Source organism: Mytilus trossulus, chromosome 9 (assembly GCF_036588685.1).
Source record: "Mytilus trossulus isolate FHL-02 chromosome 9, PNRI_Mtr1.1.1.hap1, whole genome shotgun sequence".
NCBI lineage: Eukaryota > Metazoa > Mollusca > Bivalvia > Mytilida > Mytilidae > Mytilus > Mytilus trossulus.
Genome location: NC_086381.1, coordinates 64,134,685 through 64,159,557, shown reverse-complemented (window position 1 = coordinate 64,159,557; position 24,873 = coordinate 64,134,685). Strand labels below are relative to the sequence as shown.

The 24,873-nt window shown below is 31.8% G+C and overlaps 3 protein-coding genes across 5 annotated transcripts in view; 1 reads left to right on the top strand and 2 right to left on the bottom strand.

Annotated features, from left to right (window-relative positions):
• Positions 1 to 8,863, top strand: part of LOC134683234 (phosphatidylinositol 4-phosphate 3-kinase C2 domain-containing subunit beta-like) — a 44,427-nt gene extending 35,564 nt beyond the window's left edge. For 2 of the 3 annotated variants that reach the window (XM_063542406.1, XM_063542405.1), the window contains 7 exons: positions 2,820 to 2,956; positions 3,427 to 3,532; positions 4,104 to 4,191; positions 4,860 to 4,877; positions 6,482 to 6,591; positions 7,157 to 7,279; positions 7,864 to 8,863. In XM_063542406.1, the coding sequence (XP_063398476.1) occupies positions 2,820 to 2,956; positions 3,427 to 3,532; positions 4,104 to 4,191; positions 4,860 to 4,877; positions 6,482 to 6,591; positions 7,157 to 7,279; positions 7,864 to 8,061 (780 nt within the window). In that variant the 3' untranslated portion in view covers positions 8,062 to 8,863. The remainder of the gene's footprint in view (positions 1 to 2,819; positions 2,957 to 3,426; positions 3,533 to 4,103; positions 4,192 to 4,859; positions 4,878 to 6,481; positions 6,592 to 7,156; positions 7,280 to 7,863) is intronic. The other variant, XM_063542407.1, reaches the window with a different exon arrangement.
• A 7,043-nt stretch (positions 8,864 to 15,906) lies between these two features.
• On the bottom strand, positions 15,907 to 17,915 carry LOC134683233 (von Hippel-Lindau disease tumor suppressor-like). Its single transcript, XM_063542404.1, has 2 exons — positions 17,567 to 17,915; positions 15,907 to 16,459 (listed from the first exon to the last, which is right to left on the bottom strand). Exons 1-2 carry the CDS (start codon positions 17,868 to 17,870, stop codon positions 16,296 to 16,298), a joined length of 468 nt encoding a protein of 155 aa, XP_063398474.1. The 5' UTR covers positions 17,871 to 17,915; the 3' UTR covers positions 15,907 to 16,295.
• A 1,118-nt stretch (positions 17,916 to 19,033) lies between these two features.
• Positions 19,034 to 20,662, bottom strand: LOC134683232 (von Hippel-Lindau disease tumor suppressor-like). The gene is made up of 2 exons (XM_063542403.1): positions 20,277 to 20,662; positions 19,034 to 19,518 (listed from the first exon to the last, which is right to left on the bottom strand). Exons 1-2 carry the CDS (start codon positions 20,584 to 20,586, stop codon positions 19,349 to 19,351), a joined length of 480 nt encoding a protein of 159 aa, XP_063398473.1. The 5' UTR covers positions 20,587 to 20,662; the 3' UTR covers positions 19,034 to 19,348.
• Between the last annotated feature and the right edge of the window lie 4,211 nt (positions 20,663 to 24,873).

Sequence of the window (24,873 nt, the reverse complement as noted above, 5' to 3'; positions counted from 1 at the left end):
TATGCGTTTACTTTTCTTCATTGGTTAGAGGTATAGGGGGAGGGTTGAGATCTCTTACACATATTTAACCCCGCCGCATTTTTGCACCTGTCCCAAGTCAGGAGCCTCTGGTCTTTGTTAGTCTTGTATTATTTTAAGTTTAGTTTCTTGTGTACAATTTGGAAATTATTATGGCGTTCATTATCACTGAACTAGTATATATTTGTTTAGGGGCCAGCTGAAGGAAGCCTCCGGGTGAGGGAATTTCTCGTTACATTGAAGACCTGTTGGTGACCTTCTGCTGTAGTTTTTTCTATGGTTGGGTTGTTGTCTCTTTGATACATTCCCCATTTCCATTCTAAATTTTATGGTACAAAACACCAAGACATAATCATATTAAGCTCTACTGAGTTTTATTTATACAACATATTCACTGTGCTTAAACAGCCGTGGGTAACTTAAGTTACCCACAGCCCATGATGGCGGACTCTAAACTCGTTGAGATTATAATTGATACGAAATCTACTTTTTGCAACGTTTTTCATGATCAATGTAAATATTGATAGGAGTTTTGAATAAAGAAACCACTTACCATCACTACAAATTTGTTAACTTTGACTTCACTTTAGCGCAAGGCCAACTTTTAAAAAATGCATAAGATGTCCGTAACTTATAAGTCAAAAATAATCAGACTGTCCGTAACTTTATTTTCGGATGTGGGTAACTTTTTTTCAAAATTGTAAGATTAACAATTTCAACACTTAAAGGACAATAAGCACTATCAAACTCCTTAACTATTACATAGATTTATACAATAACGAGATGCTTCAAACTAAACAAGAGAAAAGGCAAGCCAGAGTGTCACGAATTTCTGTTTAATTTTTAAGAATTATTCCCGGGATAAAACAGGATCTTACGGTATGGCAAAAATTATCTAACATTCTTGTGGTGATGCCTTGGAAAACAATGATATATGATATCCTTTCCTTTAAATAATTTCTGAATTGTTAGCCAAACTGAAATGTATGGTCTCTTCACTATATCTAGTGTGGTGTGTTGTTGATTGTGAGAATAAAAATATGCAAATATCTAGGAGTAGATGAAAGGCTATAGTGTTGAACAGGTGTCAGTTTATCATACATGTAACGACAAAAGTTAATTTAAAATCTTCTAAAAGTTTCATTGACCTCAGGGATTCAATAAGATCGGGTATCAAATCACATATTCGTTAGAGGTTTGGACTGATTCATCTATGTATTTATGCTAAGGATCGACATCCGAACTTGTTCTCCTAAGGTGATGTTCATATGTTCACAATTAATGTAATTTCTAGAGTTGGAAATGGTGAGATTTATAACCTGCATGTCATGACTCGTCATCTAAAACTTAAGCAGTTAACAATCTATAAAGCAAGTAGAATGCCGGTGAGATACGTTAATTTTGCCGTACAATTTTCTACATAAGAAAATGCCTGTACCATGTCAGGAAAATGACAGTTGTTATCGATTCGTTTGAGCTTTGGATTTTTCCATTTGATAAGGAACTTTCCTTTCTGAATTTTCTTCAGAGTTCAGTATTTTTGTAATTTTACTTTTTAATGCCTGTACCAAGGCAGGAATATGACTGTTGTTTTCCATTCGTTTTGGTGTGTTAAATTGAGCTTTTGGCTTTGCCATTCCATAAAGGACTTCCCGTTTGAATTTTCCTATGAGTTCGGTATTTCTGTTATTTATCATTTCTTTTTTTTTATAATTACATCTACGAATAGAAATTCGTTGAAAGCTACTGACATCATGCTAAAGTTACGGACATCCCTATTTATATAAGGAAAAAAGTTACGGACAAGTTGTTTTGAAGTTACGGACATCATAAGTGTTTTGGAAAATCGTGCTGTAATCGTTTATTTTGTAGTAACAAATCACGTTTTACATTGCAGAGTTTCCCTAAAAGATTTATATAACTTTTTAATTACTGAACATTTCCTTTGTATTCATGGTATTGTCATTATATAGGAGCAAACTTCCTAATCGATGCCAGGCGGCTCCATCTTGGGCTGTGGGTAACTTAAGTTACCCACGGCCGTTTAAGCACAGTGATATTGGTCAAAATGAAAAACATGTCACAGGTCAAAGTGGCCGTTTGGTCTAATTAGTCAAAATACTAAATCACTAGCCTGTCAACACCGAGGTTCTGAGTTTGAATCCCACAGGTGCTCTCGGTTCTAATCTTGATAGGGCTCTCCACGGTTAGTTCGGCCATATTGGATAGGGGGCAGATTTTTTTTAAAGAGGTAGAAATAGTATGAAAGTTTGGGAAACCCTATGCATGTTTCTAAGCAACTGCTCTGTTTGAATGATGTGTTCCCGTATTTTTCACACCATTTTTACCTCCATTATGAAAATCTGCCCCCTATTCAATATGGCTGATTTACAATAAAGAGCCCTATTGACTAGGATTGTCAGTTTTCCTACCATAGACTGTTGGTTCTCTCCTGACACTCCAGCTTCAAATTCCTCCATAAAAAAAAATGATCTCCACGAAATACCAAAATTGTTGTGCTAAAAATGTTATTAAACACGAAACAATCAATCAATCTAAAGTTTACTTAAAATATGCGAAATTATTCTAGAATCTAATTACAGTTTATTTTCCCACATTTGAAGATTTACATCTCTTGAAGTTAAATCCTATTTGAAAAGTTTGTAATAAAACAAGCATGAACATTCTGTGTCTTTACCTATTGAAAGTTAGGTGATTATTTAGCCATTGTTTCAATGTAAACTTAAGGTAAAAAGTTCATGTGTAGTGTAAAATTATTCACATGTTGTAATTGCTTACAGATATTTATCCTGAGAGTTGAGAGGGACAACCAGAAAGTGCCTAGCTATGTCTTCCGTCATTTTTCAGAATTTGTTGAATTTAGAAATAAATTGATGGAGATGTTTCCGTTAATACCATGGCCACACCTGTCTAGCAAGTAAGATCATAGAATGTTAAAAAAATGTCAATTCAGAATTTGCAGAGATATTTTTTTATTATTTTCTTGATTGGGGCAGGATATGTTTGCAATATTCTTAATCATAAAGTCTATATTGTATTTGATGTTATCATATTATTACCCTATTGTGGAAATAACACCCAAAAATATAAAAAATACCAATATAAAAGAAAGGAGATGTGGTATGACTGCCAATGAGTCAACTTTCTACTAAAGTTTAAATATTAATAATATGGATATTAGCAATTATAGCGAACCATACAGCCTTCAACAATGAGAAAAACCAATACGGTAGGGTCGGCTTCAAAAGGCCCCAACATGAAAAATATGAAACAATTCAATCGAGAAAACCAACAGCGTAATTTATAACAAAACAATTAACGAAAACAACCACTGAACTACAGGCTTCTGTTATATTTATTTATTTTATTGTAATTATTTATTTACAGAGTAGTTTGGGGACGTTCTCACATTAAAGCTGTAGCAGATATAAGGAAAAAAGAAATAGAAAACTTTTTACAAGATTTATGGACAAAGGCTGCAGAAATATCTGAGGTTGTTATAAATTATTCTAGTTTATAATACTATGTTTAATATATAATGCAAAAATTGTCACCAGAAAAACATCGCAATGATTTAAACTCTTGTTTAAACTTTTACTTGGAAAACTCACCTTTAAGGTGTAAACATATTATGATATGTAACCTGGTTTGTTGTCAACATATTTTGAGTTTAAAACTTTACATATTGATTTGCATAATTAATTCTGAAATTAAATTCACGATAAATTTTAACCTTATACTATTTTATTCATTGAATACACAGTGTAATGTTTTGCATTGTTAAATGCCTTTCATGAACAAAGTGAATATTTTCCAATATATTATTGAGATACGAAAGAATATTGCTCAATTAAACATCTATAATCTGAACAAGAACTATTAAAACTCATTGAATATTGCCTAAAAATCAAGCAGCAAAAATTGAACCCCCTCCCCCATATACACTTTTATTTTTTGATATGAATAAACTTAGTACACTAAACAGTTAAGTATTTTTGAATGCAGTGTAAGTAAGGCACCCAAGTAGCAAAACATTTATAAACATGACACATTTACTTTTTTAGAGTGATATTGTTTATACATTCTTCCATCCTTTGCTGAGAGATGAACAAGAGGCTCAGAAAGAGAATCTGGGGATTCAGAAATTCAGAGGTATAAAAATTAACATGATAAATTGTGGAGAATTTATTGATTTGTAAAATTTGAGATATTTTATTGCATGAAGATAGTACATTATTTGGAAGTCATTATAGCTTTAGTTTACAGATGAAATTGATTTGTTTTATTTTTTCTAATTTGGAAAGTACTTTATTGTTTCGCAGAATTTTTGTCTTGCTTTCATTTATTTTATTTTTTTCCTTTAGATGCTGAATCTGGTTTTAAAAGTACATGTATTTGCTTCTTTATTTAAAATAATAAAGCAAAACTATGCTTCTTAATTTGTTTAATTTTTGCATTTTAATTTTAAAACATCAATTTTTCTTTGCAAGCAAAACAGCATCTGGCTTTTTCTTTGGCAATATACAAAAAAATTGACAAATTCTTTGGTCAAATGTGTATTGTGAATACATTGTTAAGATAAGTAAAAAAATACTTGGATTCGGGCAGGCAAAATATCAATATAAAAATATAAAAAAACATCTAACAGTAGTTATATTTTTGTTCCTGTTAAAATTATGAATCTTCATAACATATCCATTATGCAAGATCACAGCATTTAACACTCATCAATGAATCAATCAAATTTTAAACATGCTTTTTACAACATGCAAACATAACAACAAATTGCATATATACATTTTGTGGATATATGTTTGTAGAGCTACCTTCACCGAAAGGTAATTTATGATCATTATTGAGCCAGGTCCATCCAACAGCAGCTTTACTTTCACTGTTTACATATGCACTTTTGTCATGCAGGCTATTGTAATGAATTTTAAGGCTATTCTGAAGAATGCTGTGATTTTACAATGTTTCATTGCTTTCTTAGAACTTGTATAATATAAACTGATTCTAAACTGAATAGTGCTATGCTGCATTTTTGAAGTGCATGATTTACAATCATGATAATGTGTGCTAGGAACGTCTCGCTAATTCTTTTTTTTTTCTTTCATAGTTTGTCTATTTTCAGCGGATTGTTATGAAATGTTTTTAAATTTGTAATTGACTTAGTGCAAATGATTTCATCATATATTTTCCTATGCTCATGACAGAAATATATCCCTTAGCATGACTATGAATGTAAAATCAGTTCAAAAATTTATTGAATAACATTTGTATACCCATAATTATTAAAGTTTCTCAGCATGTTTGATTTTTTACTGTATTAAAAATTATTAAAAAAAATATCTTTTTACTAATTTTCTGAAAGTCTCCCAAATATGAGGAAGTAAATAGTTAATAAATGTCTGTAAGTGGTCACTTTGCATTTTAAAACTTTACACAAACCTGGATTGTCCATACACATTGCTCCAACGGTTGCACAATAAATTTATAAAGTTTTATACACGCTCACACATTACATGATATACACATATACCTGTACACCTACCAATAGTCTAAATCTCATCCTTATTTTGTTTTGTTTTGGTTTTTTCTTTGGTTATTGAATGTGCTAGAATTTGAATCAGTAAGTGAGTGAGTCAAGTTAACACATCAATACATTCCTTCAATATAAACCTCAGAACTCCTCTGTTTGTATTATACAACCAAACAATTAGGGAATGGTAATCTCTAAATTACTAATTACTTCACAGAACATTTTGTGGTCTATATTGTTTTCAACAGTTGTTAAAAACTACTACAATGTATTATCAGCTCAATGATAAATAGCAAGATAAAAACAATATTCATGCAGTTAATGATAATATCAAAGTATCAAAATATATGTATTTTTACTCACTACGAAACAGGTGAAAAGCTTGGAGTTTCTTGCTTTTCAATCTGTTTCTTTAGCTACATTGTACAAATATTTTTTTTAATTTCCTCCCCTGTACATGCTGTATGAATATTGTATATATAATTCCAAATAATTACACTGAAAAATATGTCCAGATGAAATATTTCATGACATCTTACAGAACTATTTTTTCTTGTGTAGTTATTTATTCGTGTGTTATCAAGAAACAGGAGTAGTCTAGTTCTACAGACAGATATATTTGTTATCTTTTGGACTTGTCTACTCTTAAAGGATACCTAAAAATGACATCATGGTTCAGCTAGCAAGCAAGCTAGTCAAACATGTTACCTTTACCTACACACTCAATGCATTCTGATGTAAAGTTATCCATATCATTATATTCGAATTGGTATTTTTAATTTTCTGTAAAAATTCAAGTCTCAAGTGTTCTGATTACAGAAAATTCTGATTACAGGAAATGGAGACGACATTCTATTATTATATCATGTCAGTATATCATAGCATTTATGAATTTAATTTCAGAAAGTCAAGTCCAGTTAGTCCCTCAAGGTTCCCCATTTGGCCAAGTGAAGTTGTCACTTGAATACAAGAAGAGCACTTTAATGATAATGGTCATGCATGCAAAAGATTTGGTGAGTAACTTGCTTTTTTGTCATGGCTATGATGGCATGATATCTGAAAGATTAATTGTACTCTTGAGGTATTTGACAAGAATTTATAAGTAATTGGCTGTTTCAGAATATAAAACATCATGGGTAATTTCATTGTTTGTACCCCAAAAGGAAAATAACGTCATGTCATTGGTTAAAATTCCAATGTTTATGACATTTTTAACCAATCAGGACGTTTTGGTGATCTTTTGAAAATATTTCCCAGGATGCATTAGATTCTGAAACGGTGAATTAAGTATGACCCATCCTATCTTCATTATTGTGATTTAGTTTTACCATCTGAAAAAAATCAATTTTTGTCATGAATGATTTTTATGGAATTTCACAATAAATATAGTATTGATTCTGTTATTTATAATATTTATTTAATTCAAACTTTTTTCAAGTATCTCGTGTTTTAAGATTTTGCTGAAACCAATGAAAAGGAAAAGTTTTTAACAAAAACTCATACTTATTGTGTGTGCATATTTCATGTATGATTTTAAAATTAGAATATTCTATGAATATGCAAATTTATCTATTACAGCCTGGTGGTTCTACCTTACCTAGTCCCTATGTGAAAATTTACCTTTTACCAGATCCAGATAAACAAACTAAAAGGAAAACTAAAATTGTAAAAGACTCAACACATCCAACTTATAATGAAGTTGTAAGTTTCATGTCATTTTTGCAGGACCAGTAGATTTGGAGCCGGACCAGTAGATTTTAAGTCCACTGGTCCAGCTGACCAGTAAACAAATAAGCTTAAATTCGACCCCTGGTTTCATACATGTGATACTGAAGATTCATTTATTGCAGTGGGTACCAATTTTCTTGGAAAGAGGAACACATGTGTTTTTATGAATATCTGATTGCAAGGTTTTGCCAAAGTGTGCATACAACCTTATATGAAAATTTGTAGTTTGTTGAACATTTATCCAACAAAAAAAATCTGGTTGATTTTGTTTTTAGCTGCACCCATTACCATTGAGTGATAGCATTAACTATTTGAAGAACGTTTTATATTTTAAATAGTATTAGAATCTGTCATATACTCAATTTGTCCGTTAGTTTATGATAAAATGATAGAAACTGGTTCAGTCTAATCATGGGAATAAATTGAAAATAGTGAAACCACCCACATAAAGAGATAAATGAAATCTCAATGGTATTAATATGATGTCAATAGATAAAAAGATTTTGATGGTATTTTTAAACATTTTGTATGAACTAACTATTGATCTCTATTTACAGATTGAATATAAAATGTCTGATACCGATATGCGTATGAAGACTTTACAAGTTAGTGTATGGGACCATGATATGTTGGGAGAAAACAATTTAATAGGTGCTGTCTACATCAAGTTACGGAACATTAACCTAGAGGGCGATAATGTGCAATGGTATAATTTAGACAGAATACAGATAACTGATGCTTCCATGTTGGCATGACAACAGTACATCCTGATCTTTGTAATGTTTTGGTTGGCATGACAACAGTTCATCTAGATCTTTAAAATGTTTTGTTGCAGAATTAAGACGATGATTTAAGTCTACTTTATTGATAATCTTGATTTATAAACATATTCTGAGGGACTATGGGTAACTTCATGCTTTTGAAAATATTACCCAAAATGCATTAGATTCTGAAACAGTGAATTGGCTACCGGTATATTTATGTATTATGGACAAGAAAAGTCATATCTAAGAATTTACAGATGTAAATCAAATAACAGATTTAATAATTAGAAAAAAAACAATGAAAAACAAATGGTGCTACCATATTTCCATGACAACATCTCATCTGGATCAGTCATAATTTGTTAATCTTTTTGAATTAGAATTAATTTCATTTTAAATCAATTTCTGGAATGTTATTGACGAGAAAAAATTTCCAGGTAATTTATTAAACTTTGGGATTTTAAATAAATTTAAAGAGAAGAGGAAAAAAATTAAGAATTTTTAGTATCTTGGTATACAAAAATATCATATCTTTTTTGTTGCACATGTATTTCTGTGATATTTATAGTCTACAAAAAGTTCAAATGGCAAGTTATTTGTATGAAATATTTACAAGGTTTAAAAATGGAACTTTTTTTTATTTTTCTTGTAAAACTTTTCATATTTTAAGGCCAAAAATATTTTTTTCTCGCCTCAGTAAAATAATTTTAAAATTCAGTTTTAATGACATATTTGTCTGCATTGAAGCTGATGGAAAATGTGTACTTCGTTAAACATTTAAATTCTCAGATCACCTATAGATATAGGAAGATGTGGTGTGAGTGCCAATGAGACAACTCTCCATCCAAATAACAATTTAAAAATTAAACCATTATAGGTTAAAGTACGGCCTTCAACACGGAGCCTTGGCTCACACCGAACAACAAGCTATAAAGGGCCCCAAAACTACTAGTGTAAAACCATTCAAACGGGAAAACCAACGGTCTAATCTATATAAACAAAACGAGAAACGAGAAACACGTATATATTACATAAACAAACGACAACTACTGTACATCAGATTCCTGACTTAGGACAGGTGCAAACATTTGCAGCGGGATTAAACGTTTTAATGGGCCCAAACCTTCTCCCTTTTTCTGAAACAATAGCATAACATCACAACATATAAAAACATACGATAAAATATCAATTAGCAGACTTAACTCAATCAAAAAACGTATGATTACACAAAGAACGAATAAATTTGATCTGCGATATCTGAATACAAATGCACAGTTAATTAAATATTAGAGACAAACAGTCATGACCAAAAGGCTATCAAACAAATTCAAACACACTGAGAAATATTTAACCAATCAATGTTCACTTTAGAAAAAAAACGGTTTTTTATAATCTTGAAATTTATACAAATGTTGTAAGAATAAGTGAAAAATTGAAGATATTACAAATAATCAAAGCTGGTATACAGCCAAGATCCATATAAATAAAAAATGACAAAAAAGCATTATAAACAGTATCAACAGGTCGAATTAACAAGAAAATACGATTTGAGAGTACTCGCAGTTACTGACAGCTAGTTAAAAGCCAAAACCAATTAATAGTAAAAAATCATGCATCAGAGACTAAAATCGACTAAAACACATCACAGGGATTTAGTATTTTAACGTCATTAATAGTCAAAGAAGACATGACTTGTGCAATGCCAAAAATAAATGTATCGACAGGTAGTAGTATAGTGAAGAGCGACTTCTATAGAAATAAAAGTTATACCCACTACATTCACAAAAAGTGGTATTCCCACAATTAATAACAGCATATGATACTTCATATTGCTGCAAACAATGTGCTATGTTTAATGGTATTTTAATTAGATTATTTTATAAGCATTTATATGTGGACATATCTCAATTTTCTTTTGAATAATGCTTTTGTGAAATTAACATATTTATATCACATTTTACATAGTTTTTAAAGTTGTTCTTTTCTCAAGTAAGATTTTGTCATTTCTTTAAAAAAAAAAGTATTTTTTTTATTAATATATATTAAAATTGAATTGAGTGTTATAAACTTTATAATGTTTGTTTCATTGCATTGGCAATATAGTATTGAGAATCAGTAATTAAATGTATTTTTTTATAGAAAACATTTTTACCTGAATTTCTTATAAATTAAAATTCTTGTTAATGTATAAGTTTTGAATAAAGTTAGGTTTAACAAGATTAATAATATTTGACCAATTGGCATGATAACGTTTTTGTCTGCAACGTAAAAAAAAAATTCAAATGTATAAAAAAAATCCAAACCAATGCACAGGGACGTCTATATAAGTCCTTGCAATGCATGATAAAACAGCCACAAAACATGATGGAGTTTATTTTAGAACCAAGATGGTTTCAGCAGGGCCCTTTTGGGATATTGTTGCTGCTTAAACAAACGAATTAAAAAAAAATGATAATGTTTCTCCAGTTATAACCATTTAGGGCTAGTAAGGTGTTACTAACTGACATATACAATGTCTTCCTATCCACTATATAATTTGATACTGTAGCTATTTGTATAGATATCAATAGTTTTGTCAATTGAGAATTAATTTTATATTCATGAATACTATAGATTTTATAAATTTTGTATACTCCTATTAAATAATTGTATTCTATTTAAACTTTTGATTCAACTTTATCTTAGTTATCCATAGAAAATAGTATCTCAAGAATTAGTACTGTAAATTCAGAAAACATTGCACTCATATTTTCATTGTTATTTTCCCTCGAAATGGAAAATAATTGGTGATTAGTGGTTTCAATACATGAAAACTTGCAGACAGATATATGTATTAGATATAAAAATGTGAGGTCTTATTATCGCTATACTCACCAAATTTATATTCTTCAACATAACTTTATTGACATTAATAAATTCCCTGTAATAATTTCTGAATTTACAGTTATTAAGATATTTTGATTATTTTTGTCTTTTGTATTGAATTGATATCTAACCTAGTCAAGTATTATGTGATTATATATTGTGCAATATTTAGTCTGTAAATACTAAATATATATTTTTGTACAGATTTGCAGAAAAAACATTGCTTCTGTTGAGCAGATTGAGCCATTTTTTCTGACATCACATATATGAGAATTGTTGAATGTAATTTTTTATCGTACTGTTTTTTTAATTGATTTTTTTGACTTTTGTGGTTGCAGAAGCCAATTGGCCTTGCTGTCATAAATATTACAAGCATGATTATTGTACACAAGACTTTTAAAAAGTCAACCAATCAGAAAACTAGACTCTGAAATTAACCAATCAAAATTGTATTCGGAGTATTGAAATATTGGATGTATTTTAAGGATCTTAGTCCCATAAGGGCTTTAGTAATATGAAATATATTTCTGTTTTTAGTGCAGTTTTTTATTATTTTTCTATTTTGATGTTGGGAATTTTAACCGACTGTCAGCCAATATTAAGAAAAGAGTTGATTTAAAGTTAAAGAAAATTAAAAATTATTATTTGCATTTATATTCACGATAATTGTAATTGTTTTAATAAAAAAAACAAAATAGATCAAAATGCTTAAAATTATGTTCAAAGAATTTTGCATAAAAGAAGTAGTACTGTTTGAATTGAGTCAGTAACTTACGAAAGAATTTGTTGTAAGGTTTCTTGTAAAAGGCTGACTTTGAGTGGAAGGTAGCATTAGAAGACATTCATAAAATAACAAAATGGTAACATATAGGCAAAATATATACATACTAATTCCAGTTTCTTTATCATTAGGATTATTCCATTAAAACTGATAAGGATTGGTTAGGAAGGGACATAGAAAAAAAAATATTTCAAAAATCCTAACTGAGAAATTTGCAAACAACTAATGAACATACTCGTGTATGGTGGACAATGGTCTCATTGTAAATAATACCACATCTCCCTCTTATATATACAATCTCAACTGACCAACAACCCTTCAATGGAACTTTCCATACGACCTTGTCCTCTCTCTATTTTAATGGAATAGTCCTTACACACTTGTAAATACTAGATGTTTACTTCTTATATTATGTGATTTTAATTTTAAAACTTTTCAAATCTATTTTAACTGTGATATGTGAATATGGATGTTTATATTATATTATTATCATAATAAATATGATCTTATGAAAAAATTCTTGTTTTACTCTCATGTTTCATAATCCTCCCTAACTGACAGAGATTTGATTTGATTCGATCTATGATACCAGGATCATTTTTCACAAAAAATGTTTGACATTCAAATAAGGTTATACATAAAAATTAATATTGTTCTTCTCAGTGTAGAGGGAGGGAGGGTAGGAGAGGTCCTGATCCCGAAATCCTGAGCTTAAAAACACGAATTCATGGGCTTAAAAAACCTGAGTTCTCGAAATTCGAAAAAAGAATTCCCAGATCACAAAAGGGTCAATCCAGAAATCCCCAGCTTAAAAACACCTGATCCTGGAGTCCCGATAAAGGTCCTACCCCCCTCAGTATAGATAACAAATAAACCCATCATAGATACCAGGATTTAAATTTTGTATTTACGCCACACGCATGTTTCGTCTACATAAGTGATGCACAAAAAAAAAAGTTAAAAAGCCCCAAAACTGTATAAAGTTGAAGAGAAATGGGGACCAAAACTTCCTTATTAAAGATTGCCAAACACAGCTAAAGTAATCTATTCAAGAGGTAGAAAATATTTCAGAAAAGCCTTAGTATTTCATAAACTCAAAAGGATATTCTTCAGTAAGGATAATTGTAATAGTATTATTTCAAGAAAGATTTGTGTGACAATAATGACAGCCCTCCTTGATGTCGGCTATATTAATGTAATCAATAACATCCTTTATTTTTGTTTCTATCAGAGTTACCTTGAATACAACCGTTGTATGAAAAAATAAGCTAATTTTCAGAAAGATATTTACATATTCTTTTTAACAACTTAAGGATGATATCAACACAGCTAGTGTAAACAGGTTTCTAATATGGCTGGTTTATACAGAAATCACAAAAAAAACTAAGTGAGAACCCTGACAGAAGCCATAATATTTTCAGAAGGAAATCCCTGTGAATTATTGAATCATTGCATACTGTAAATTCAGAAATTATTGCGTGCATTTATTATTGCGATTTTGTCATTTTTGACTTAAATGCGATTTTAATTTTTATGATTTAGAGAAAAGTCATGTTTAATTAACATAAAATATTTTAAAATGCGAGTTGAAATTATTGTGTTTACAACTCTGTTGCATTTTTTCGCAATAATAAAAACCTCGCAATAATTTCTGAATTTACAGTATTGTCTTAAAGCTGACACATTAAGAGATGATGAGATATTTAAAACAAACAGAGTTTGGACAGCAGTGTGTTAAGAATAACTGCTTTATACTTCTATTCCCTTAAAGTGTTATTTCATTTTATTTTTGCAGAAAAAATTAAATAACTAAAATACTGAACTACAAGGAAAATTCTAAAAGGAAAATTCCTAAGCCAATGGTAAAATCAAAAGCCCAAACACATAAATTAAATGGATAACAACTGTCATATTCCTGACTTAGTACAGGCATTTTCTTAGGAAAATGATGGTGGATTAAACCTGGTTTTATAGCTAGCTAAACCTCCTACTTGTATGAGTCACAATTCTTTAAATAAAGGAAATTGGAAATAGAATTGTGATGCAGAAAGACATTCTAGTATTTATGAATGTGAAAAATGATGCTTGTTTAATTATCCTAATAAGCATGATGTTATTGAGAGAACAGCAAGATTACTGTCTATAAATCTCAGTTTTTTGACCATGTTGAAGGTCCTGCTAACAAGTTCTTGATTCAGTAACTGAATTAATTAGTATACAGACTGTTTGTCAGATTGTCTTTTTTCTGAATGTTATGCTGACATTCTAGGCATATTAATTCTCTGTCAGCATTTTTTTGTACCCATTAGGTTAAATCTTACATTTCATATCTTCTTCTATGGAGACAAAATCTTCATCCTGTGATCCCCCCCCTTTAAATCATCATATCATCCTGCAACTCAGTGAGATATTTGCCACTGGATGTATAGCAATCCGCTATCAATCATCACATATTACAATTTATAGCAAAGTTGAAGACATCCAGAACAAAATGATTTTCATAACATTAATATACATGATATATAAGCTAATTTCAAAACTGGTAAACAAGAGCCTGAATCCCTCACATGTTTATATACATCGACTGATTGATTTTGCTGTTAAAAGTTTCTTTCTCGTTATTATTTTTTTTTCAAATTAAAGGCATACAATCGAAAATTATTTAAAAAGATCCTATCAGCCAGTTAAGCTTAAAACCTTTGGTTAAATTTCAGTTATTCAATGCCTGAAAATGTGCTTGAAACTTGGTTTCATGGATAAATTATGTAAAAAAACTGCCCATGATTCTGTGGATTGTGTTAAAAAATTGAAGTTACAGTTCCGCTTTGCACTATCTCGTTATGCTTGTCTGCTGCTGAGGTACTTTTTATCTTCTTTGAAAATTTGCAGAGACTGCATGTTTTTGAATGATTGAATAAAGCAGTGACTCTACATGACTAAAAGTGTTAACTGGAATGGCAATGGCCAATATCTGTTGAACCATGTTGAGGGTTAAAAAAATTGTCCTGCCACCAGGTACCTACCGAAACCAGGGACGGGTCAAGCCATTTTCAAAAGGGGTGTCCTTATCCAGTGTAAATAAATGTCCTGAAACAGATGCAATGATCGTCAAAAAGTGGGTTCAAACCCCTGGAACCACCTAGATCCGCCAAAGGGTACAAATACGTCTTTGATATTGGTATGTATTATCATGTGCTACGGTCCTTGCACTTAAAATTCTACTGTTGATGCCGAAAAACTTTCAGACGGATAGGACGATACTTTATACAATGTATTTGTATAATTATAAGTATGATGACCAACCTGTGGACACTTAATTCAACTTAATCGTTTTCCCACTGCATCACCCTTACCAAGTATCTCTCTTTTTTTTCGTAAATTTATTTCCCGATTTCACAATATCAACCATCCGTTATTTTCCATTTTCTAGAACTCCCTTTATATAGACATACAATACACAGTGTTAAAATTGTTCGCTAATCGTGTCAGGAATATATATATCATGAAATATTTACAGCTAGTGTCTGAGGCAACAAATATAAGATAACCTTCTGAATTTCAATGAACTAATGTGATGCAAAATGTACAACCAGCTTGTACTAGGTCATTATTCTGTCGGTGTTTGGTTTGGAGCATAAAATCGGCTGTTAATGTCAGTTCCAAGATTTTTAAAAGGGAACATTGTTTTACAAACATTTTTTTTTAAAATACACAAAAGAAGGGAACCGATCTATAGTTTTTTGTGATTATGATAACGGCCCTCTCAAACTAAAAGTACCATCGCTATGCATATATAATTGATTATTCGGGATTATTTCTTTAATTTTTTCTACATTGGTTAGAGGTATGGAGGAAGGGTTGAGATCTCACAAACATGTTTAACCCCGCCTCATTTTTGCGCCTGTTCCAAGTCAGGAGCCTTTGGCCGGCCTTTGTTGGTCTTGGATCTTCTTTCTTTCATTTTTGTTCCTTTATATGTTTTAAGTTGTGTGACGTCCATTTGCACTGATCTAGTACACAATTTTTTAGGATGCGCGATTTTCTCGCTGCGTTGAAGACCCATAGTTGGCCTTTGGCTGTTGTTTGTTCTATGGTCGGGTTGTTGTCTCTTTGACATATTCCCCATTTCCATATATATACTAAATTTTATCATGTACCTTTATTTACCAAATAAATATATGTGTATATAATAAAACAATGAAATTGACATTTATTTCAAATGTTAATTAGTTTATTGTAAAATGAAGCTGTGCAATGTCGTCCATTCCAGTAAATCTGGCAAAACTATTTCTCAAACTACATCATAGTTCGACGGTCAACATCATCAACATTAATATTTTTTTTCGTAATCCTCCTTGACTTTTCATATACTTAGAGATCTTCTGTCAAACAACTTGGCCCTTGCATATCGACCTCCAAATCAATGATAGTCTTTGTCTTGTTTTGCTCCTCAAAACAACTTCTGATTGGTTCACGGTTACTGGCATAATTATCGTTTCTTCAAGAAATGTTCCAGATTAAAATGCATTTATACATTTTAAACTTACAGATGATTGATGCGTGTGTACTCCAATCAGACTCATTGTGCATTTACTGTGCAAAAGTTTGTGTAATCTGTAAAATGGATGTCTGGTGCATAATTTAATGCGTGTTTCAGATTGTTAGGAATCTGTAGACTGTCGATGGTATCTTTGGGTATCGTTTTCCGTAAAACCTGTAGACATCTGATCCATAAAGGATACACTGAAACAATTATAGTATATTAATAAGGGTTTTTCATGATTTTGGGTACTAAATTTTTTATTTAAAATGAAATATATTTTAAATATCATATAAGATATGATGTAATTACCAATGAGGCAATTATCCTCCTGAGACCAAAATGAATAGTATATGTAATAGTACAACCTTCAACAATGAGCAAAACCAATACCGCATTTAACAATTTATAAATGACCTTGGCCTACATGAAAACAAAGTTTTACTAAAGGGCCAGTCATGTTAGTAGGATTTCATAACCGTTACGGCTTTTTGACATTTTTACCTAAATATAACAGCTGTTTCTTTTGCTCACACTTGTTGTCAATATGATAACGTTCGGTGCGACAGTCATACAAGTTAGAGGTTTAGCTAGTTATTAAACCAGGTTAAATTACAATTTTCTGTATACACAAGAAAATGTCTGTACCAAGAATACAACTTTTGTTCTATATTCGTTGGATGTGTTTAAGCTCATGCTGTTGCCATCTGATAAAGGACTCTCTGATTTGAATTTTCCTTGAAAGTCGGTATTTCGTTATTTTACTGTTTTCTTTTTCATTTTTTTTGTATTGTCTTGATAAACGTGATAAAAGTGACGTCAATCATTGCATGCAATGATATATTTTTTTATCCTTGATGTACTACCCATCTAATAAGTATAAAACTCTTTGATAAATGTAATGAAAGATGTAAATTGGGTGCACAATATGCCTGTGCGGTGGTCAGGCTGTAATCAACTTTCGTAAAGGAAATTATAGAGACAAAAAAGGGGGTGTTCAATTTTATAAAGGGAAGAGATCGTCTTACACTAGCCTCAAACAGAGTTTGTTCAAACTATCGTTTCCATAATATAATGTCAATGTCATGAATGTATAAAGTTCGAGATGGGGTTACAAAGCAGAGAACAATAGATATATACGTCAGAAAAAAACTTGGTAAAAAAATAAAGATTAGAGAAAAATAAACCAAAAAACTAAGGAGCTATTGAGAATATTGTGGCTCTGAAATAAATACAGAACCGACGCCCCCCCCCCCCCTTTTTTTTTTTTATCTCTCTCTTAATAATATATATAATTTGTATATTCTTACCAGGAAGGTCAATGCAAATTCTCTCATAGTTTGATCCTTGTTCTTCCCCTTGCGATCGGGGATAAAACACGAAATTATTATCGACTAAAAGTCTGTCGCCACTTTCACTATCTGATACGGACCACGGATGTGTTACATAAGTGTTCATCCGGTGTACACCCTCTGGTTCAATAATGGCGTATCGTATTAAATTTCCTTCATAATTATGCCAAAACAATGTAGCTCTGCGACAAGATCGGTTTTTAAAAGCTACATGCGATCGCTCATCATGATTTAAAGATTTTATTTCACTCTTTGTCGCCATATTAGTTTGTTTTAAATATAAGTATATTGATCTCAATGTTTGTTTATTTATATATCTCTAACGTAAAATTATATTGTATGGTGTGCCAATCTGTCCATTAATATTTTTCACCCTGTACATAAGTTATAACATCTTTTCAGTAACGGTGTTAAATGATTTCGCTTAAATGCTTTACAATGTAAACTATAAGAGAGAATCTCATCGATGAAATATATATTCACTATAATTTAAGGTAAAAAACTTTAAGGAGGGGCGGAAGAATGTCAATCGGTAATTGGTATCTAGTCGTATAAATCGATTGTTGAAAAGCCAGTTATTTTATCGGGAATTCGCAATGGAACAGTTCAACCGCGAGAATTCGGAAATATATAGCCAATTATTACGTTATAATTCTGGATTTAATTCTATCGTGATACAAAAACGGACACATCATGCTGTACCAAGTCAAAAATATGGCAGTTGTTATCCATTCGTTTGGGCGTAAGCAGCTGTTGAGAATTTTTAAAAACTATTTGCTGTTATGACTGGATGAGGACATTGTGTACATGAAATAAGCGGTTTATAGTTACATTTGGTAAAGTTCATTGATTGAATAACGCTCGGGACTTCATTAAACCGTGTTATTTTCTTAGGCGCTAACGTATGTATAAAAAAAAACAAGCCAGTATTCTGTAAGTATTGCATAGCAATACATAGTCCACTGCCGGTTAAAAGTCATTGTACTAGAACGAAATTCTAACTTGATCTATAACTTTTCATGGTGTAACTTGAACTACATAAAATAGCAAACAAACCTACCACTTAATTCTAAAGAAAAGGAAAATAATCCAAATGTCATTTATTGAAAGGGGAAGGGGTGCAGGATCTATTTCTGGAGGTCGGGATTGGGTGTTTTTAAGATCGGAATTTCGGGATTGATCCTTTCGTGATCCGGGAATTCTTTTTTCGAATTTCGGGATGTCGAGATTTAAGTTTCTTTAAATTCGTGACCTCAGGATTTCATGTTTTTATAAGCAGAGGCTTTCGGGATCAGGACCCCGCCGATCCCCCTCATTGGATATGTACCACTAAAAAACTTGGAACTTAACGAATTATATATAAAAAGAAACGATTAAAATTTGACTCTGTAACTTATGTATATTATTTATTTATCAAACATTTGTGTCCAATGTTACAACGAATTCCATTATATTTTTAATCGTCAATCCAATACTCCTGTGTGGAATGACGTCATACCCGTTTTACAATGTTTCTCAATGATATCATCAATGTAGTCTAAACCCATAGACTACGTTATGATTATGCACCAGACAAATGTTTTTAAACCCTTGACAAATCCAGGACTGTGGCTAGTCAAATTTACATACGAAAGAAACAAATCCATTTCGTTTATTTCATTCTGTCGTCGAACTGCATATTTTCCCGCCATATTTCTTTACCCATCGATGATCACCGATAAAATCGCATATCTTTCAAATTTACGATTGATCATGATCAATAATAGAAAATCGTTCATATGTGGAGCACTTGAGGTCTGGAACATATTTAAGAGCATGTTTGAGATTATCCGGAATATGAAGTCTATCCATTTCATGTTTAGGTATTTTCTTTCTTATTTCTTGTAGACATCTTATTAAAAGAGGGTACACTGAAAAAAAAATAAAAAAAATAAACATTTTTTTTTTACATATACAAGTTTACAACTGTAGATAAGTATTTTTTTTGGGGGGAGGGGCTCTTCTGAAATTAACGTGACTGAGTCTTTGGGCCCGCCCATTAAAAGATCTTACAATGTTTGTATCGCAAACTTCTGTAACTGTGACAAGTTTTAACTTTTTTAAGGCGTAATTTCAATCTGTCACTGTACGTTTTATTTAAGGAAGTATGATGCTGTATGAACAGGTGGCGTGCATGCTGTGATATTCAGATACCTTGGAAAATGTGTCTATAATTATATTGTTTCTTAAGTTTTCGTTAAAAAAAGTATTTATTAATTAATTAGTTAACGATCGTTATCGATGTCAAAGTTTACATTGCCGCTGTTCAGGTGGTTGCTTCTCATTATTGATCATTATTGTCTTACATATTTTGTATTATTATTAGGATCTTAATAAACTATAGATGAACAGAAAATTCAATGATTATAAAATATCAGTGAAAACATGGAAAATGTGTGCACTATTTTATAGGCGTAAATGATTATAAGACGGAAGAAATCAGTTTTGTTAAAGAAATTGCAAATGGAGTTCTAAATCCGAACACTCACTGAATTATTTAACATGTTTAATGGAATGACAAAAAATAATAATTACACTTCGCGTTTTCCCGCAATAATTGAAAACAAGCTTTCAGTGGTATTTCTAAATTCAGTATATCTAACATAAACAATAAATGCAACTTTTGTACCTGGTAAATCAATGAAAAATCTATCATATCGTGGTTCGTCACCTTCTTGTGGTTGAACTTTAGGGAAGAAAACAAACTGATTATCTACGAACAATCTATCTCCAGTTTTACTGTCGGAAACTGACCAAGGATGTGTCACAAAAGTATCTATACTGTAAATCCCTCCTGATTTTATTACGGCGTACCGTACACGTTTTCCTGAATAGTCATACCAATAAAGTGTCACGTTCCGTGGAGATCTGTTTTGAAATGCTACATATACTGTTTCATCACTTTTCAAAGATTTAATTTCCTTCTTATCCGTCGCCATTACTTATTTTATCGATTTGTTGTTTTTATGAAATACACAGATGTTTATGCTGAGAGCTGTCACGTACAACTGTACAACATTGTACGACGCGCCTGTTTTACAAATATATGTATATATACATAGACTTCATTTTGTATTATTTATCCTCGGGTTAACATGTACACGTCTAGTTAGTAACTTATTCACATTTTAATTGGGACTATAATTACATGGTCCGTATATTTCTTCCCTCTTCATGTTTTTTTTTTTTTTATTAATTAATGAATCACAATCCGATTCATTGAATATCTATGCATATCAGGGCGTTTTTCAATAAAAGCGTGAATTTCAGACCTAAAAAAAATGGAAAATCATCTTGTCTAAAATTTTATTTCAAAAGTTATTGAGAATACCTCTTATAGACCTGTTTGTAAACAAAAAGTGCAATCTTAAATACTCTTTAAAATAGTTCGGCCGATTGGTGCAGATATAGAGCAGAATTGCTCACTTGATGAGGAAAGCATGAAACTTTGCACAGTAGTTCATGTTTAAATATACCCTTTGATTTCAGCTATGGACCCACTCTGAAAAATCCAATATGGCTGCCATTTTCAAAATGGCGGAAAAAATATCAATATTGTCCTACTGAATGTATTCTATATAATTTCGGAAATTTAAGTAATGATTCTTTAAAAATGTACTTCATGTTCTTGAATTTGTTATACATTAATTTTAAAATATAAAAAAAAATTAGATTGGTTGTTTCTATAACATATACATTTGCAAATTTGTGTTCTTTAAACGCTTTAAGTTTTGATAGTTGGAATGAAATAGGTTAAAACGAGTCGATTGAACGTTAATATAGGTCGGTTAAATATATTGTAACTCATCTGAACTTTGAGGCAGTGCCGAGGTCACCTTAAGCTTGTCTATTATCTCTTCAATGCCACGTCTTACTTCATTTATCGCTTTTTCATCTGCCGTACCCACTACATCGACAAATTATTATATGTTATCAATAGGTGCAACTTTCGTCAGGCTGAATAGACGATTGCCATCATTTAAAATGGTTAAAGGACAACTATTTCCTTTAACAACTATGTGCGAAACCCATTTTCAACTATTCAATGAGCATGGTCCTAAAATGCACTCCTTGTTTGTACTTTTATTAGTTTTAATTGTTACAGTAATTTCTGAGTTTGGCGGAACTGTGATGGTTCGTTTTATGCAAACTTGCTGAGTTGAAATCTTGTTTCCACTGCCGCAGATATCACTTTATTGTTGATGGTAAATGTGGGAGTACTCAGGTTTATCACTGATCCTCTTTCTTGTGGAAGCGCTGCTCCACTGCTTTGTTAAGGCCTTGGGATCATCATCTGTTTTAACCTTTCGAGCGTACTCAAAGCCAACATCGGCCTAGCAATCTTGGGCCTACACAAAATTTTCCTGTTTTCCCATTGTCATCTACCGGCAATTCGTTCAAATTGCTAAATGAACGCCTCCTAATTCAAGGATTCCTTTCAATTGAGTTTTTGCCTTTTTGGCAGCTGTGGGCTTCGGTTCCAGTCCCTCGCACCAAGATTTTCTTGCCAGCGGTTATATTTTCTCTCCAAAATGGAGTCTGAGGAAGAGCTGTTGCCTCACTGTTTTGGTTTCCTCTGCACTTTCCTGGATCGGTCAGTGGAGTCAGATTGCTGTTATGGAAAGCCTGTTACAGGTCCAGGGGCTGACGATGTTGTCATAATTGTGATAAATGTGGGATTTGCCATTGACTCGACGGGGATGATACCGTAAGTGAGTACTGCATTCAGCACTGGAGAAACTTGATAGGATCCAAGCCTGTTAGAGCTCCAGGATAAGGCATTTGCTGGTACTAGAGGTTTATAGTATGTTTTTAAATGGAGATTGTTGTTGAATTATTTGAACTGTCTCATGCAGGGTCGATAGCCCTAATATAGGACTTTTTACTTCAGGTGAAGACACAATCAACAGAGTTGGCGCGGTCGATGATTCATGCGAACTACAATTGGGGAAAGACCCAAGGCATGGATTTGTTGTGTACTTTTGGTAAACTTGCGTTGTACTGGCTAAGGTCAAATTTTGGCTTAGATGATGTGTCCATTGCAGAAATTTTAACTTCTTTATTTCGATTGTCCATCAATTCATTTACAACATATACTAGTACCCTGCTGTCCAAATGCACTTTTAAATTGAACTGTGTGTCTCCTTCCTCAGTTGTTGTCAGCTTGTCCACCCGTCTCACCACAACATTGAATATCTTATTGGTCTGACCATCAATTCCGTAAAGTAATTACCCCTAATCTTGTGGTCTATCCTGTCTTCAGACTGCTGAAATTGCTGAAATATTACTCCCATCTGTTCTTTATTAATATGCATTGCTTCTTTCTGTTAAGCTTGAATCGTAATGAGACCAACACATATTTTAGCAAGTCGTGGTTCGCTCTGTTATATATTGCAGTAATTCTCACATGTTCTTTGAGCATAAGATTTTCCATCTGCTAAATTCACATGTTTACCCCCCGCCCCAACAAACACTATATTGCAATAGTAACAAGACTGATGGTATTCATCAAAGCATGTATAAAGCTGTACACTGATATTTTTTTTCATAATTCTAAATCCAGATACTGAATCCGTTTTGTAGTTGACATTAACAACAATACGGTATCACTCTGGTCCATTTGATGTGCTCAATTTTTCTTACCAACAATTTAACTGCCGTTAAAAAAGCATCACTTCTGTTGTAAGACCCTAATATTTATATCTCTTGCAAACGCAATTACATTGATTTTATAAAACTGTTTATTAGCAAAGGAGTAGGTCCGGTAAGGGCCGATTTTGGTCTCAAATTGCAGGTTCATCTAACGAAATAATTTTGACACTTTTTAAACACTTAAGTGTCTATTTCAATTGATTCAATTAGTTTATGTGATTTTAACTGATTAAGTCATTAAAAACGCTATGATTCAAACTTTAATATGAAAAATCTATCAAATATGCCAAAAAACGTCACTTTTCAGATGTTTTTTTTGTCAAAAATGAAAGTGGCCGCATCCGTGTTCATCCTCAACCTTTATATATATATGGCCTTTGTTAGTCTTGTATTTTTTAAATTTTAGTTTCTTGTGTACAATTTGGAAATTAGTATGGCGTTCATTATCACTGAACTAGTATATATTTGTTTAGGGGCCAGCTGAAGGACGCCTCCGGGTGCGGGAATTTCTCGCTACATTGAAGACCTGTTGGTGACCTACTGCTGTTGTGTTTTTTTTTATTTTGGTCGGGTTGTGGTCTCTTTGACACATTCCCCATTTCCATTCTCAATTTTATATGTTATGTATTCTCCTCAAATACGGAAACCGTCTAAAATTTAACTAAAATGCTAAAATTGTGAAGATTTCAGTAATTTCGCATGACTTAAGGGACGACATCAAAAGATCGATGTAGGATAACATACTTAGCTCTTAAAAGATTACATTTTCACAATTTTGTAGAACTGCTATATTTTGGGGCCAAAAAGGGGTCCTACTGAATCTACTCCTTTTAATGACTTCATTTCGTAGTGGACATTTTGGCAGAGACACACCGTCTGAAATTAAAAATCCTTTGTTAAAAGCTGTTTATTAAAATATGTTGGCTCTAAATATACTTTTGTATTATCAAAGAACTTATATTAAGGAAAAATAACATTTATTTCTACATTTTTTACGATATTTTAGAGTATGAATGTTGAATAGGCGGTCTAGTATGGTGGCCGGTTAAGGCCATTTCGCATTTTCGCGTTGTCGCCTTTCATATTCTATAGGGCGAAAATCGTTTTCGCGTTTTCGATTTTGCCTTTTTGCTTATTTGACATCGCCTTTTCGCATTTTCGCGTTTTCGACTTCGCGTTTTCGCGTTTTCGACTTCGCGATTTCGCGTTTTCGCCCTATAGAATATGAAAAAAAACCGGCCACCATAGTCTAGGGACATGCCATTTTGGTTGTTTTGGACCATTCAGGAATCAATATCTTATCAATCCCTCTAAAAAAAAAAATAGACTCAGTCTGTTTCTTTGCTTAAAAATGTTAAATCTAATTCAATGTATTGACTGCACAAAAAATTACTTGCAAAGATCAAACACATTTTTTTTTAAAGTAGCTGTGACAAGAAGAATTTACGTTTTTATTGAAAAATGCCCATATACTAATTCGCATAAATATTTATAAATTACTATTTCATTAAAAACCCAACGAAACACAGTTAGATAAATATTTGTTATAATACCCGTATATATTTAGACGATGA

What these genes read in the sequence shown, in the direction of transcription:
- LOC134683232 (XM_063542403.1), bottom strand. Translation starts at nt 20,586, where the DNA reads ATGGCGACGGATAAGAAGGAAATTAAATCTTTGAAAAGTGATGAAACA. An exon ending in ATTTTTCATTGATTTACCAG is followed by an intron (nt 19,519 to 20,276) that starts GTACAAAAGTTG and finishes TTTTTTTTTCAG; the next exon opens with TGTACCCTCTTTTAATAAGA.
- LOC134683233 (XM_063542404.1), bottom strand. Translation starts at nt 17,870, where the DNA reads ATGGCGACAAAGAGTGAAATAAAATCTTTAAATCATGATGAGCGATCG. An exon ending in AATTTGCATTGACCTTCCTG is followed by an intron (nt 16,460 to 17,566) that starts GTAAGAATATAC and finishes TAATTGTTTCAG; the next exon opens with TGTATCCTTTATGGATCAGA.